This window comes from Corvus hawaiiensis, chromosome 6 (assembly GCF_020740725.1).
Source record: "Corvus hawaiiensis isolate bCorHaw1 chromosome 6, bCorHaw1.pri.cur, whole genome shotgun sequence".
In the NCBI taxonomy this organism is placed as follows: domain Eukaryota; kingdom Metazoa; phylum Chordata; class Aves; order Passeriformes; family Corvidae; genus Corvus; species Corvus hawaiiensis.
In genome coordinates this window covers 37838970-37853889 of record NC_063218.1, presented here as the reverse complement: position 1 = coordinate 37853889, position 14920 = coordinate 37838970, and the positions used below count along the sequence as shown (strand labels likewise).

Genomic DNA, 14920 nt, shown 5'->3' with positions numbered 1-14920 from the left:
AGTACACCTCCTTAACCAGAGGGGAGAGAATGGACACCAAGCTGCACTAAATGTCTGACCGAGCTCTTACCTCTGGGTTTAGTGGGAATGACGTAAAAACTCTTTCCCCAAGGGGGATTTTAGCTACATCAAAAAGCACAATTGTACGGTCATCATCACGAATGATGTCATCGTCAGAAACAGTAATTTCCAGAACATTCTGGGAAAAGAAATGAAAATTATCCAATTCACTAGCATGTATGACATACAAGAAGTATGACATTCTGCAGCTCTTCCAGGCTTAGTATCTGCTTTACAGAGAGGAAGTAGAAAAGTATTGATGAAAAAGTGTCAGAAGGAAGAGTAAGAAAGCGAGTATAAAGAACCAGCTCTTAGTCTCATCAATTAAAGCTGAACTGAGATCTCTTTTGGGTCAGCTGTTATGCTTTTAGGTAGCTCTCATAAAAAATGCAGTTTTCTAGGGAGGAATATGGATTGCCAAAAGTCCTATATTGTTTCATATCAGCACAGGCAATAGAGAACACTTCATATCAATCATCACCTTTCTAGGTCCTTGGACATTCCGCTTTCAGCCACTTGTTCAGAGGTATTTGAGTGTAGTGCAGTTATCAGCAGCAAACTGAGTAAACATCTTAATCATATTAGAATTTAGCAGCTTCCTAGCATTATCTCCTGCCATTATTTCATGTCCTCTCAGAAGAAGATGTGTTTTTCTGTTATACTGTAATTTTGTATTTTCATTTCAGTTTCTCTGTGTTGTCACTGTCATGGGTCCCATCAGCCTTCCCCAAGGAGGTCAGACTCTCATTACCCATAAATAAATAATAAATATCTGTTAGGAGCAAACTGGATTCCAGCAAAGCCAGAATTTTTTTGCTTCAACTTGCATGGGGGATTTTAAGTAAACCCAGAAATGCATGAGAAGACATTTCTAGTTTAGGGGTTTGGGGCTAAACTGAAAGACACTGTGTAGAGATGAGATAAGAAAGAGAGTTTTTGGTTTCTTTACCTTGACTTTTCTCTGTATCCGGAAATAGAAAGTTTCATTCCACACAGGATTTCTGCAGTTTTGGATGGTTTGGGTGTGGAATATCTCATCTGAAGCTGTTGGCAACCAGAGGCTCACATAGCAATCAGATTGGCTTACTGTAGAAACATAGGCACAGAATATCTGGCAGAGGAAGCACGATACAAGCAGTGGAGACATTGAAATGCTCTACAGCTTCAATGTGGGTGAGAGATGGCCAGTTCTTTGTGATAAACACTGGCCAAATCAGGAAGACAGAAATCACACAGCTGGATAAAATTAAGTTGTTCATCACAACACTATTTTTAAAAACAGTGCATTCAAACAATTATGCATAATCTTATACATTAAAAGGAAAAATACAATCCTAGCTAGCAAATAGAACAGTGTGTATATTCAGGAGTCTTATATTGCTCCATATCAACAAAATTTGGCAGGCAAAACCATGACAGAGGCAGCACAGCGTGAGCTTCAGACTCTGAGAGGGATTGTACATAAATTGTCTCTGTAGCAATTTAACTTTGTGAGAAATATCAAAAGAATCAGATTTAAGTCTGATTCAGACAGTAAATGACTGACATACCTGGTTATTAACTTTTTATGACAGACAATTAATTATTCCAGTGACCTTGATCATTGTCTCCCTAGGTGGGGTAGGAAGGGAGAGGCCTACCAGCAGCACAATTGCTGCTTCAGGAGGTCAGTAGGAGCTGCAGCCTTTTCCTGGCTTTTGCTGATGCCTGAAAGACCTGGAATCTAATTCCCTTCTTCACATCTCTTCTCAGGAAAAGTGAAGTGGCAGAAAGGAGTTGCATCTTGTGGATGAAGGGAGTGGAGTGAGGCTGCTGAGCTGTGATGTACTCATCCTGACAAATGGTGTCATTGCCTCTGAGCTACAGAGCCTGTACAATAGCCAAGAACTAAATGTGGCTTCAGGGCATCTGGACCATTCCTCCTCTTGTTAATGCACGTACCACTGCCTATCTCAAGTGTTCCAGAAACATGAATCCAGCATCCCCAAAATTGCCAAAGTGGATAAGGTGGGATGTAATTCAGAAATCAACATTTCTGAACTGATTTAAGACATAATTTCTCTTCCTTTTAGTTTCTAGCTTTCATATGGTGCAGGAAGGACACATTTCCATATTTTTGCTGTACTTGCAAAAGCATATCCTTTTCTTTTCCTTTCTTCTTCTTAAAGAAAATCAAAATGGTCTTGAAAACAAAAATGCTTTGCCCTTATTTTAAATTCCATTTTTTCCATCACACACTGCATAAAATAAGACTCATGATATAACTGAGAAAGCTGGCACTGCTAAATCTCTGAGCCAAGCATGAATGGACAGGTGCAGCATTTATGAATGTCTTTTGTTACTGTTTTAGCTGGAATTTACTGATTTTCAGGAGTGTTTTCTTTGACAAGGTATCTTAGTGAGGCTACTTTCTAAAATTACTTTTCAGTGTGTGTGTTGATTTCATAAATATTTATGCAAAAATCAGCTATTGACAATTCTTTGTCAAACTGATGAAGTACAGGATAGATAAATGGAAAGTGGGGTGGATTAAAAACTGGTCTAACTACCAGGATCAAGTGATTGTTATCAGCAGCACAAAGTACAGCTGGAGGCCACTCACTACTGGTGTATCCCAGGGGCTGATAGTGGGGCCAATGCTGTTTAACATCTGTATTAACAATGTGAATGATGAGACAGAGCTCAGCTTCAGCAAGTTTGCAGGTGGAGCAAAACTCGGGGGAGTGGTTGACACACCAGAAAGCTGTGCTGCCATTCAGAAGGACCTGGACAGGTGGGGGAACAGAGCCAACATGAGCCTCCTGAAGTTCACCAAGGGAAATGCAAAATCCTTCACATGAGGAGGTAACACCCCAGCACCAGGATGGGCTGAGGGCTGACCAGCTGGACAGCAGCTCTGCAGAGAGGCACCTGTTCATGTTAGTGGACACTGAGTTGAACACAGGGCAGTGATGTGGCAAGCGAGGCCAACAGCCTCCTAGGCTGCATCGGAAGTGTTGCCAGCAGCTGGAAAGGTGGTCCTTCCTCTCTGCTCAGCACTGACAAGGCCACATCTCTGGGCTCCCCAGTACAAGAGAGGTAAGGATGTGCTGAAGGGAGCTGAACAAAAAAGTCCAGAAAGAAAATGGGGGAACGGAGCATCTGCTCTATGAGGAGAAGCTGAGAGAGCTGAGACTCTTCAGCCTGAAACAGAGAAGGCTTAGAGGGTCTTATCAATTTGTGTAAATACCTGATCAGGGGAGAGAAAAATAAAGAAGTCTGAGTCAAACCCTCCTCAGTGGTGCCCAGTGAAAGGTAAAAGGCAAAGGACACAAACCAAAATGCAGGAAATCCCACTGACACATAAGCAAAAACTTCATTTTTACCATGACACTGTCAAACGCTGTCACAGATTACCCAGAAAGGTTGTGAACCCTCTACCCTTGGGGATGTTCAAAACCTGACTGGATATGGCTCTGAGCAACCTGCTGAAGCTACTCCTGTTTAGGGCAGGGGTCTGGACTACACAATCTCCAGAAGTGCCTTCACACCGCAGCCACTTTGTGTGACTCTACCGTAACAAGGCCAGTGGTCACAGACAAATTACACAGTAGTGTCAGTAACTCCTGCTGTATGTAAATTTCACCTTGAAGATGGGGTGAGGTGATACCACTAGGACAAAATACATTCCCTTCCTGTGAAGAAAGGGGACTATGCCACATGTGGTTTTGCCACAATTCATCTACAGTCCCTACCAACGTGGAGAGGTTATTGTTTTCCATAGGATTCCTGTGATTTTCTGTTTTCCTTTAAGTGTACAGAGAGTATCCCCATGCTGGGACTCTAACTGACCTTATGTATTTCTGTAGAAGTGGCAGCTCACTTGAACCGAGGCTAAACTGTGAGGCAAACAATGAGATAAATAAAAATAGGATAGTTGAATGTCTGCTGAATACTGTGATGACTACCCATACATGGGAGCCCTTGAAATGACTAGTCAGCTTACATTGCTCCCTCTTACCCCTGAAAAAAGTGTACAAGAGAGCTACTGAAAATGTTCCAGTTTATTCATTGCTACCTGAGAGCTAATACAAAAAAAAAAAAAAAAATGTACTTGCATTTTCTTCATTCTCTAGTTCTAATGCAGTTGCTGGGCTTTGTTAGCAGTTTCATGCCATGCCAGGCCCTTATTTCTGTGTTGCAACTTCCCTGATGACATAATGTCACCTCATGTAAACACTGAGACATCTGAACTCAGTCTCTTTGAAAATCAGCACTAAGTGACCCTGATGTCCTTTTCCAATTTGTAACTACTGATTTAATTTGTATGATGGTGAAATTGCTTCTCAACTTTGTCTTCAAGCTAAAGATGGGGTTAAAAATACAAGACCAAAAGTAGTTCAGAACTTCAGCCATGTGTGCTACTCTGTACAGTCCTGTAAGGTGTACCTGAAATGAACCATAATGTGCTAAAATCACTCATCTGCATCACAGGTAAGGAGAACATTTCACCACTGAAAACCAAAGCACATATGAAAAAGTAGTCTCATAAGAAAAATGAATGTAAACTACAAAATCCCACCTGTCCTGGTACTGCATTTCGTAACACCAAAACGAAGAAATAGTTTTCTTCTAGTGAAATATTCTCCACCTGCACAGACAGGTTCTCCTTGAATCCTAGTTTACTACAGTTCACCGCTCCCATTTCTCAATTGTTGGACATGATATTTGGGAACATTTTCCCTCACCAGCTTAGTACAATACAAACAGTATTAAGAATTTACCTCCTACTGCTGTTTATCTAAGAGATGATTTGAACTTGGCTCAGGTCTCTACCAGCATCCAGGTGCAACACCCATCTGTAAGCACAATATTACTCTCTGTGGCTTGCTATGTGTGCAAATAACAAAAGCTCATAGATCTACCATGCTTAATCAGTGATGTCCTTGACCAGGGATGAATGGAGTCCCCGTGTGAATGAGCCCTTCACCCAGTCCAGCCATTTACATCAAGTGGCAAAGTAGGATTTTCTCCCTGGAGCAGATTCAGCGGGTGCAGTACCTGCTGCTGTCCCAGCTCAGAGTTTCACATCCTGAATCACCACTCGCTCCTGCGCCACTGTGCTCCCACCAGCACCACTTGCTTTCCTGGGACAGGACCATTAGTACCACTAGCACTAGCTGTACTCTCCCTAATTTGCTTGCACTTATTTTCTGTAGCAAAAATAACCCCTAATGTCTCTGGAGAACGACTCTGATTTGCAAAGACTCCAAGTGTACTGCTGCAGAACTGACTCATTTCTTCTGAAGGGATAATACAAAAGCTTCCAGAAAATTATTTCGTTAGGTCTTAGAGGACAAAGTCTCTGAGCTCCTCTTTTATAAATATAAGGTCTCTCTTCATCCAAAGGTGGAAAACCAAAGGAATTTCTGAAAACAAAAGGAAGAGTCGAGGGAGAGGAGTGATTGTTCTGACAACCCAGCTAAGACTAATAGGTTTGTTTCCACAGTTGAGAAAGTTTCCACATGTGCCTCTTTCCTACAGTAGAAAATACACCTGATAAGTGCAGTCACATTTTAACTCAAGACTTTAACTTTCCTACCTCAGCTCTGACAGCTTTTTGATCTGGCAAAACAGATCTTCTCAGAGAAGTTACTATCTCCTAGAAAAAACAACACCTGTCAGCCTGAAGCTCACTCCAAGTAATTTCTCACTGGGACACAGAGCTCAAATTCACCTCTGCAGTCCAGGAAGAGCATTGCAAACACTCAGCACCAGTGAGGCCAAATATGCCAAGCCAGGCCTGACACCACCACTCTTCTCATCTGTGTTAATGAGCCTGAACCTGCACTCCAGCAGCAAAGGTCAGCTCTTGGAATGTGGAATCAGCTGGTACCCATGTAGGCTGCCACAGTTTCAGAGAGCAGTGCTGTCACAGAGACCTCTTTACTCAGGTCTTCAGGATTATGTGAGATCCAGTGGAGTCCAGCAGAGTTTTGCTCTTTCACAGGGCACTAAGTAGTGGTGGAGAGATGACATCACTGCAGGTCTGTCACCTGTGCTAAGGAGCTGAAAGAGGTTTGCTTCCACTTGTGTTGCCTCAGGGCAAATCCCCTCTCTTGGTGCCTGGGCTCCAGGCATGCCAGATGAGGCAGATCCCCTCACGGATCCTCTGTCTGCCCATGGAGCAGGGTAAGGTGTCAGCTTCAGCTGTGGGGTTTAGGGGCTGCCATAAACCAAGTAAGTGCTAATGCCGGTGAAAGTGGGCCAGGCTGGGAGCTTGGTGCAGGTCTGTGTGGCCACCCAGTAACTCACTTGTTTAAGGAGAGCAGCTGGAAGGTGTTGGAGAGTCTGTGCCACCATGGCCCTCCTCTCCCATCACCCCTCTCCTTTCCCATTCTTTTGGGAAACAGTCACTGGAAGGGGTGTCAGCAGCAAGAAAAGAAGCTAATACACCATTTTCCCTGCCATCTCATCCTGACCAGATATCTGTCCCACACATCGGGAGTTCTGTAAAAGAAGTGGCACCATTAATAAAGTTAGGAAAGACGAGCTTTTGTAAAAGCACTAGCAGCGACTTCCAGCTGAAAAGGAGCAAACAGACACACCAATGACCCAAAAAGTCATTCTTTTTCCCAAGGCTGCATGCAGTCTTGGACTGAGGAGGGGAATATCACTGCAAAACAGGTGCCAGACTGCAAGAGACTCAAACTTTAAAGGAATTTATTCCTTTCTAGTACCCCCACCACCTTCACAGCCAAACCAAATAGAGCATTGGAGCCTGGTGATGACACTCAGTGCCTGCAGGGCAGCAGGATGAGTGTGAGTGATCTTATCTGGGTGCCCTCTCCAGTGCCCACAGTGAAATCAGGGAGTGCCAGAAACATTTGAGTCTGACCCATGATTACTAATTGGCATAAAGGTTATTTAGGAGCACAGTGGAAAATAATTAGCCCAGGTCTGTCAAGAGCATTTGCATGGTAAGATAAGACAAGACAGAAACCAATTATATGTAGCATGAAGCAGATGCTGGAGAGAAACATCACTGGAGTATAGAGGAGACCACAAAAGGGGTGGGGTGACAGCAGGGATATCAAAGGGGCCAATTGATCCAGTGAGGAGGAGTGGACTGTTTTCTTTTCGGTTTAATTTTTTTCTTTGTGTGCCAAGCTCCACCATCATGTGTTGTCTACAGGCAAAGGTGTAACATCAGATTTCAGGATAAGCTTGGATTTCATCCAAGGCTCATGAAACACACATCCCATGGATCCTGAGGTGCATATTTAAAAAAACAGCCAAGATTAAGTTGGGTGCATGTGACAGTGAGGAACGTCAGTGGAAATATACAGAAGCAGTGTTCCCTGAAGCCAGGATTTGGCAAGTAAGTCAAGGAAAAATGTAGAAACTTTATGACCAAATAAACTGGTGTAACTGCACTTGCAACAAACTGAGAGAAAATTGTGGAATGGAGCACTGCACATACTGAAAAAGATGGGAAGCCAGAATGCAGGCAGTAAAAGCAAGTCATAGAAGTGTCTGCAGTTGATTAAAAAGGTGGCTTGTTCCTGGATTTGATTCAGGGAGGATGAAAATCTAGGGAAGTCTGAAATACGTTATTACAAAAATTGTCAGTCTTCTACAGATATCTCACAGTTAGTTAGCATTTGTATCAGATGCTTATGATCAGTTTTCCAGGGGGAAGATCATATTGCTGAGAAAAGGCTAAGTAAACATAATTTCACTATTCTCATTAGCACACGCTAGCATGTGTAGTTATTTCAGTTTTCTGATACTTCAAATGCATTCAAATGTTAAAATCAAAACACTAAGCTAAAAGAACATCAACAGCAGTGCAAAATCAAGCACTTGAAAGCTACAATATATCTTTCTTGAATTGTCCTGAAGTTTTTAAATCACAGTGTATCACACTATTTTTCCTGTGAGACTCCAACTTCTTTGAAAGCAGAGGTAGGTTGCTGCTCAGTCAACAAAGAGCTACCTGATATTTGTCTTCCTTGTTCAACAGCATCCTGGTCTACCGTGCTTCATTCTATGACACCCTTAACAGAGAGGCTCAAACAGGCTCACAGAGCAGATTGGGAATTACTGACAGAAAGAAAAGACATCTTTTTCTTCACCAGCTGGTCCCCAAGTCTTATTTACTGTAATTAACAAAAGAACCTGAGAATACTTCTCACTGTTTCTAGGCCTTACCTCACATCTTAAATTAAAATCTCTCTACAGTAGCAGGAGATTCAATATGAGCACATCTAAATAGATGAGAGAGAGACCAAATGTGTTGGAGAAGATACTCTATGCTTTGTAGACAGGACAACAGAGGCACAGAATGTTTGGATGTATAAATTTGCCTAAACTTCTTATGCAACAAGTCTGTGAACAGAGCTAAAAACTGAGCCCACATATCCTGAGCTCTACATCAGGGGTATACATTTTGGTGATAACCAGAATTTTCAAAATGTCTACATCTCACTAAGTGAGACTTCTCAGAAATTTCCCTGTCCTCAAGGTCACAACTGTAACACTATTTTCTGAAACTGCAGCATCATTTTACTTCATGCAATCCCTTTGCATAAGCAGCTGAATCATAGTTCTTATCCTCTTGTTCAATTTTCATTCTAGATCAAAGTTGATACTAAGAGAAGTTAAATCAACAATTCGAAGGAATGAAGGTGAGGCCTTGCATACACATGCAGTGTTTCACAGCTCTCAAAAGGAACAGAAATTAGTTCAACTTTCTTTGTTATACTATAATATTTTTTCTATTCTTTGCAAACCAATATTACAGACAACATGAACTGAACCCTTCTCTCCACTTGATTGGAAAACTGACAAGGGTGACATCCATGTTCTTGAAACACCAAAGTGAGAGAAATACAAAGAGATGGTGAGAAATTTTATCTGTAAGATATTATGGATTCAGCAAACTTCATCATGATCTCCCAAAAAGGAAAGAAAATGCAAAACAAGGGAAGGAAGAACAGTACGGTAAAGGGAAATGCAAAACTGTGCTATTAGTGATGTGTCAAGTTCATGAGACACACGTAGGAACAGCAGGAGAAAATTCTCTAGAGAAAAACCTCTGTGAATGTGAGCCACCAGGCAAGGACTGGCCAAATATCACACATTTTCAGAACACTTTGCATGTAAGCTGTAACATATCATGTACTAAAAAGATTTCTGTTAGACGTCTTTCACTGGTGGGCAAGAGTCAGCTGATGTCATGATGCTCAGGACAACCAAAGAATCAGGACAGACTGGTGTGTAAGTATTTCAGCTCTATATTCTATGCATTTGTCATGGACATGTTATATAAACATCTGTGTGTTAAAACTCATGTTAAGATATTTTCAAACCCCTAAAAAGCCAACTTCTCAGATAAATAATGTGGAAAAAACCCAAGAAACCCCTGAAATTGCAATTAAATATTCTGTGGCATAAATTGCCTTCAACTGTGATTTCTTAGCTAGTATGACTTTGGTGTTTTGTATTTGTGCAGTATCTAGCACAAGCAGGGGCTGATACAGTAATTTGAGAATAGTGTAACATCAATAAGAAAATCTGGTACTTACAAATATCTGCCTGATGAGCATTTTTCAGCTTTATGATTCTTACAGTAAGCAAGGAGTAAGGTGTTATTTCTTCCTGCTGAAAAAAAAAATAACAAAGGAGATGTATTTTAAAGTTTTGAATGTGTGTTGACTGTAATGCAATCAAACACTGAAAAGAATGAAGGTTCTGCTGAAGTTGTCTCTTCCAGTTGGCATCACAGCAAAAATAGGCAGCAAAATGCACTTTTCTCCACAAACTTCATTGACCCCGAAAGCCTGTAGTTATCTAAGCACACAAAGAGAAGGTGTGGAAAGAGAAGATGAATAGCAAAGTTAAGATGGGGTAAATAAGCTGACAAAGTTCATTTAGCCAGTAACATTAAATTGTACACATGACCATCAGCAGCCAATATGAAGACAAAATTCAGTGAATCCAGAAATAAGAGATGCTTCAAATTTGGTTGGCTATTGACCAAGAGCCTCTGTTGTGCTGTAGATAGAATCAAGGCCTATACAAAAGGTTCCACTTTTAATGCAGTGCTTGGATAATTGGAGAGAAGGGGGGAAAAAGGTCTTTCTACGTTTTCTTGCTTGTTTTTAAAAGAATCATTTCCATAAGAGAGAGATGACGAAGAATGAGTGTTAGCACCTTAGGGAATGTCTCAGGACTACGCAACACACAGCTTTGGACAAACACTCCTAGCTTGCTTTTTGGGAGCACTGGTTTTCCTTACCAAGAATGGTTATCTGATTGATAGACATGGAATAGTTCTGACTAAAATCCTTAATTTCAAAGAAAGCTATCTCCAATTCCTTGTTGAAGGTGCCAGGACTGACCATCTGGGTCAGTAAAAGTTGTGACAATCACGTGTGCTTGATGGATTTTACATCTTCAGAGAACATGCTCATCATGTCCCCTAGCAGCAGCTAGAGCAAGTAGGGTATCAGCAAAACCAAGGAGAAAATAGACAATACTTACTATGACTCCAGCAGACATGGTTATATTGATTCCCCAACTGTGGGAACAGTAGGGAAAAAAATTATCAAAACAGCTGAGGCTTATAGAAAGGAGAGAGAATTGCATCATGGTTGGACTAAAGAGACTGAATGAAAAGGGTAAATGAGCACTGGGGATGGCTCCCTCTATCACTGTTCAGAGACAGAAGCAGAAGAAAAGAAGGAATTTCAGAAATTTCAAATTGTATTAATAAGTTCTGGAGTTGATGTATGATTATAGTAGTAACAGGTCTTGTTAGATAGAAGGAGTAACAAAATGACTGCAGTGAATGTCTGAGGATGGGGCTTTGCACTGGAAAGAAAATGCAAACTGTCAATTCCTGAGGTCTGACTGCTACTGCTCCGTGAAGAGCTTTAATCTGCATACAAAGATGTTATCAGCAGATCCTGAACTGGGTATCTCCAATAAAAGGGGAAGGTATAAATAGTATATCTATAAATAATAGGCATATAAAAAAGTCACCTTGAGTTAGTCAGGCTATGAAATAATAAGGAATTTTTTAAGGACTTCTGAGAAAAGCATTAATGAAAAAAAAAATACTACAACATTAAAATGAGGCAGATTTAGGAGCAGGGAAGTGTTAGTTTGCAGTTCTAGTAGCAAGGGTCTGTGGAAGTTACAAAATGGCCAAACTTGTTATGATGCCATTTGTGTATTTGCAAAAAGATACTGACAAATAATACTGAAGGCACAGTATATATTGGGTCAAGCAATAGGTGGCCACTTCAGTGACCAGTAGGTAGGTGGTCACTGATATTCAGAAAGAGCTCTAGGAGAAGTTCAGATAATGGCAGAAGACAAACAGATCACTAATTCTCAGTAAAGTCACAACATGAAACATCATCAACAAGAACGGGTGGCCAAAGAAAGAAGCTGTCATGAAAGCTAATGACCAAAATCTGGAAAAGATAATCTGCAGTGAAATAGTGGAGAGCTGCTGGAAGATGATGAAATAATTAGGAGATGTTATCTATTTTCTGAGAAACTTCAATTAAAATTACAGGGAGAAACTCTGGAGTGAAATAAGAGAAAGCACATACAGAGGTGCTGCTACTGTGACAAAAGTCAAAGACTGAAAAAAAGATCGAAGTGTAAGAAATCAGTGAGACAAGACAGTACATCAGCTGAAGTGTGTAGTGTTGGACCATGGGGAATCCATCATGACAAAATTTAGCTTAACCTCTCAAATAATTTCCATCTTTATAAGAATGAAAGACATGAAGGTCATAAAAGGAAATTGCACAAAAAATGCAGTAATTTCCAGGCTACGAAGTTGTCCAGTAAAATGGCAAGATTGATGTCTTTATAAAATGCTGGGTAATTGAAAGGCATGTTAAATAGAAGATAGCCAGTGCCTAATATAACCACAAGGCTTGCCCATAAGCTCAAGCTTGTGATGAGGAATCATATCAGAATGTCTTCAGTGAGATGACTGGTTAAAATGCTAACACTTTTTGCTGTGAGGTGCAGAAGCAGCACATCCGAAACAACAAGTGGGCTAAGTTCTCTTTATCAGGATACAAAGAACAGAATATCTCAGCTTCTGAGTGGGTGTATTCCAAAGCTAAAAAATAAATTAATCCCTGTTGCTCAGTCATATGTAAAACACAGGATATTTTACATGGCTGTGTTCTAAACAGGGGAGGTAAGATCCCAGCATTATCAGAACACAGGCTGAGCCAGCTCCACAAAATTGTGAATTGTTGTTACATTTTCCTGAATATTTAGCAGTGGAGCATATTTGGCTTTGCACTACATGTAGGCAACAGCTAAATTCCATGCACAGCCCCAGGCATGTTTTCCTAAACCAAATCCAGTAATTCAGTTTATCACACAGCTACGCAAAGTCGTCTCAAATTGAAACGAGTTCTTAAGCAAATGTTTGAGCACTTACATTTAGGAAAGCTTTATACCTGTTTACTTCTGGAACTCAAGGTCTGCTACAAGCATGCTATCCTTTCTAATAGCTCTCTACTAATGATTATCCTCCTGTTGAAGATGGCAAGCTATGACTTGCAAAAATTGAGGCAATTACCAAAAGCTACCCAGGAAACCCAGTAGCAGTAAGGGGCAGAAATTGGCCAGTTGAGACAAGTCTGCACCTTTAACACCAGTTTTCTGCCAAGATTTACTACAGAGGAGAGCAGACATATTGAAAGCCAGGAGGTAAATAAAGAGTGTCTGAGAATATCTTTGTTGTTAAACACCTGTGGACAGCAAACACAACTTTCAGAAGTTCATTTGGCAGGGAGAAATTATGGCACAAATAATGAATTGAAGCTGTGGAAAGGGTCTCATAGCCCCCTATATGCAGGAGTTTATGGCCACAGGATCTCTTTTTTAATATTACTTCATGTATGTTCTAAAACATATGCTGGATTCATTAATCTTTACGTATATGTAACTATGTCAGTGGTAAAGAAGGGTTGGTTGCTTTTAGTCATGGATATTCTAAACCAAAACACAACTTCAGTCTGAATACATTAAATCATTACAAAACTGCTAAGGAGATTGGGTCATTGTTTTCCCCAATAGCTGCTTTTCCTGCTTTAGTACATTCTCCTGCTGAGCTTTAGCACACACACAGCAAATTAGGAACACCTAAATGCCATGTCAGATTTGGTTATGTTACATTGCCATTTACAGCAAGTTTCACTCCCCACTGGTAGTTTGTCACCTTTTTATACACTAATACCCATCTTTAGGAGCTGCCAGCATGCTGTTAACAAGAGATCAGTTTGCTCAATCAGTCTGATAAGGTTGTGACATATATAGGCAAAACAATGCTTGTAGTTTTCTATTCATTTTGAAGTCTGGTTCCATAAAAAAAACAAACAAAAAACCATATATGAGCTATTGGCACTTGAATCACTCATCATTTAAGACGTCATCAAAAGTATTTCTTTTTGTTTGTAGCCCCCAGGTTTTACTTTGAGGCAGCTTGACACAATGCCAGCTGAAAAACTCATCACTGATAGAGATGCTACGTGTTTGATGCCACTATATCTCTGTCAGAGGCCCTGCAAAAGTTGCTAGAGTTGTTCCTGTATTGTAAAGAGGTGCACAGAGATCAAAGTGGGCATTTGTTTTGAAAACTAGCATTAATGACCAAACCCCAAAGGTTCACCAACAACCATGCTCTGACTTTCCGACTCTGCCAGCATTTTCCATTCATTCTGGGCTAAAGCTCCACTAAGTCAATAAATGGCATTGCAAGAAGGCCGAAGTCAGTCTCATTTTAACAAAAAATCAAGAACATTTTCACTAAGGGATTTCTCTAAGGAATAAAACCATTAAAATAACACATTCTGTGTAAATAGATAAAGGAATAAAAAACTAATACTATGCAGATGTTGCATCTAAAGAAAATTTTCTTTCATTAAATATTCCTATTTCTATATAACCATGTGAATTTTTAATAATCAAATCGGGGGGGGCGGGGGGGGAGGGGAGAGGGAAAGTCCTACCCTGCTAAAAAAAGCACTGGTTTAGTCCCCAATATTTTTACTTTGTTGAAGTTGGTACCTTAGCATCATCACTTGGGGCTACATAGCGCATCATCCATTTTCTTTCTTCATTTTCCAAGGGGCTTGATTTTCTGCTTGAATGATGCTGAGGGAAGAAGAACAGAGGATGAAAAAGAGAGTAAAGATCAATTTTTTTTACTTATTTCAATTCCTCAGTGTAACATTCCAATGTGGAACAGGCAATTTGCACCTCCTCGTTGTGGTGAATAAAATGAATGTGCCAGGAATGTGGCAGCACAATCTGTGCTATATGGAAAGATTCTGACTCCAGGTCCTGGTAAGTGCAAATATCCAAGAAAGGGCAATCTTGTTTTCCTGGAAGTTTATGTCCTACAGATAACAGGAGACTTGATCTGTTGTAGTTCACAGCAAAATCTAAAACAAAATCTCAAGAGACTCCTGCCAGCATTGCTCCGTTTTCCACTTACCTGAGGTAAGGCAGAGGTCGATGCCATCGAGATCACTGCTACATTAAAAGCAGCTGCTGTGAATGGCACCTTAGTACCAGGCTCCACAGGTGCCAGTGCCTCCTGAAACAATTTTACAATCTTGAAGAAGTGTCAGAAGCTGCTGAACAGGTGTTTTATTACACTGAGTCAGAGCTCCACCCGTCCATGATTTCTGAAACAGGGAAATTTCCCACCCACATTATTTGTCCAAAGAGCAGCTGCTGTAAGGTGTGAGCAGGTCTTGTGGCTGAGCAGAGCGTGCTGAGGGACCAAATCGTTCCCACCTGGGGCTCGAGGAAATGCAGTAGCAGCTGTAAC

The 14920-nt window shown here is 40.8% G+C and overlaps 1 protein-coding gene across 3 annotated transcripts in view; it reads right to left on the bottom strand.

Annotated features, from left to right (window-relative positions):
* Positions 1-14690, bottom strand: part of LOC125327496 (cytosolic phospholipase A2 epsilon-like) — a 32149-nt gene extending 17459 nt beyond the window's left edge. Inside the window, exons 1-5 of one of the 3 annotated variants that reach the window (XM_048306997.1) lie at positions 14582-14690; positions 14152-14238; positions 9630-9702; positions 1010-1146; positions 71-199 (exon numbers count right to left, since the gene is read on the bottom strand). In XM_048306997.1, coding sequence (XP_048162954.1) covers positions 71-199; positions 1010-1146; positions 9630-9702; positions 14152-14238; positions 14582-14608 — 453 coding nt within the window. In that variant the 5' untranslated portion in view covers positions 14609-14690. Of the gene's footprint in view, positions 1-70; positions 200-1009; positions 1147-9629; positions 9706-14151; positions 14239-14581 lie in introns of those variants that run through there. The other 2 variants (XM_048306998.1, XM_048306999.1) reach the window with 2 other exon arrangements.
* Positions 14691-14920: the final 230 nt, after the last annotated feature.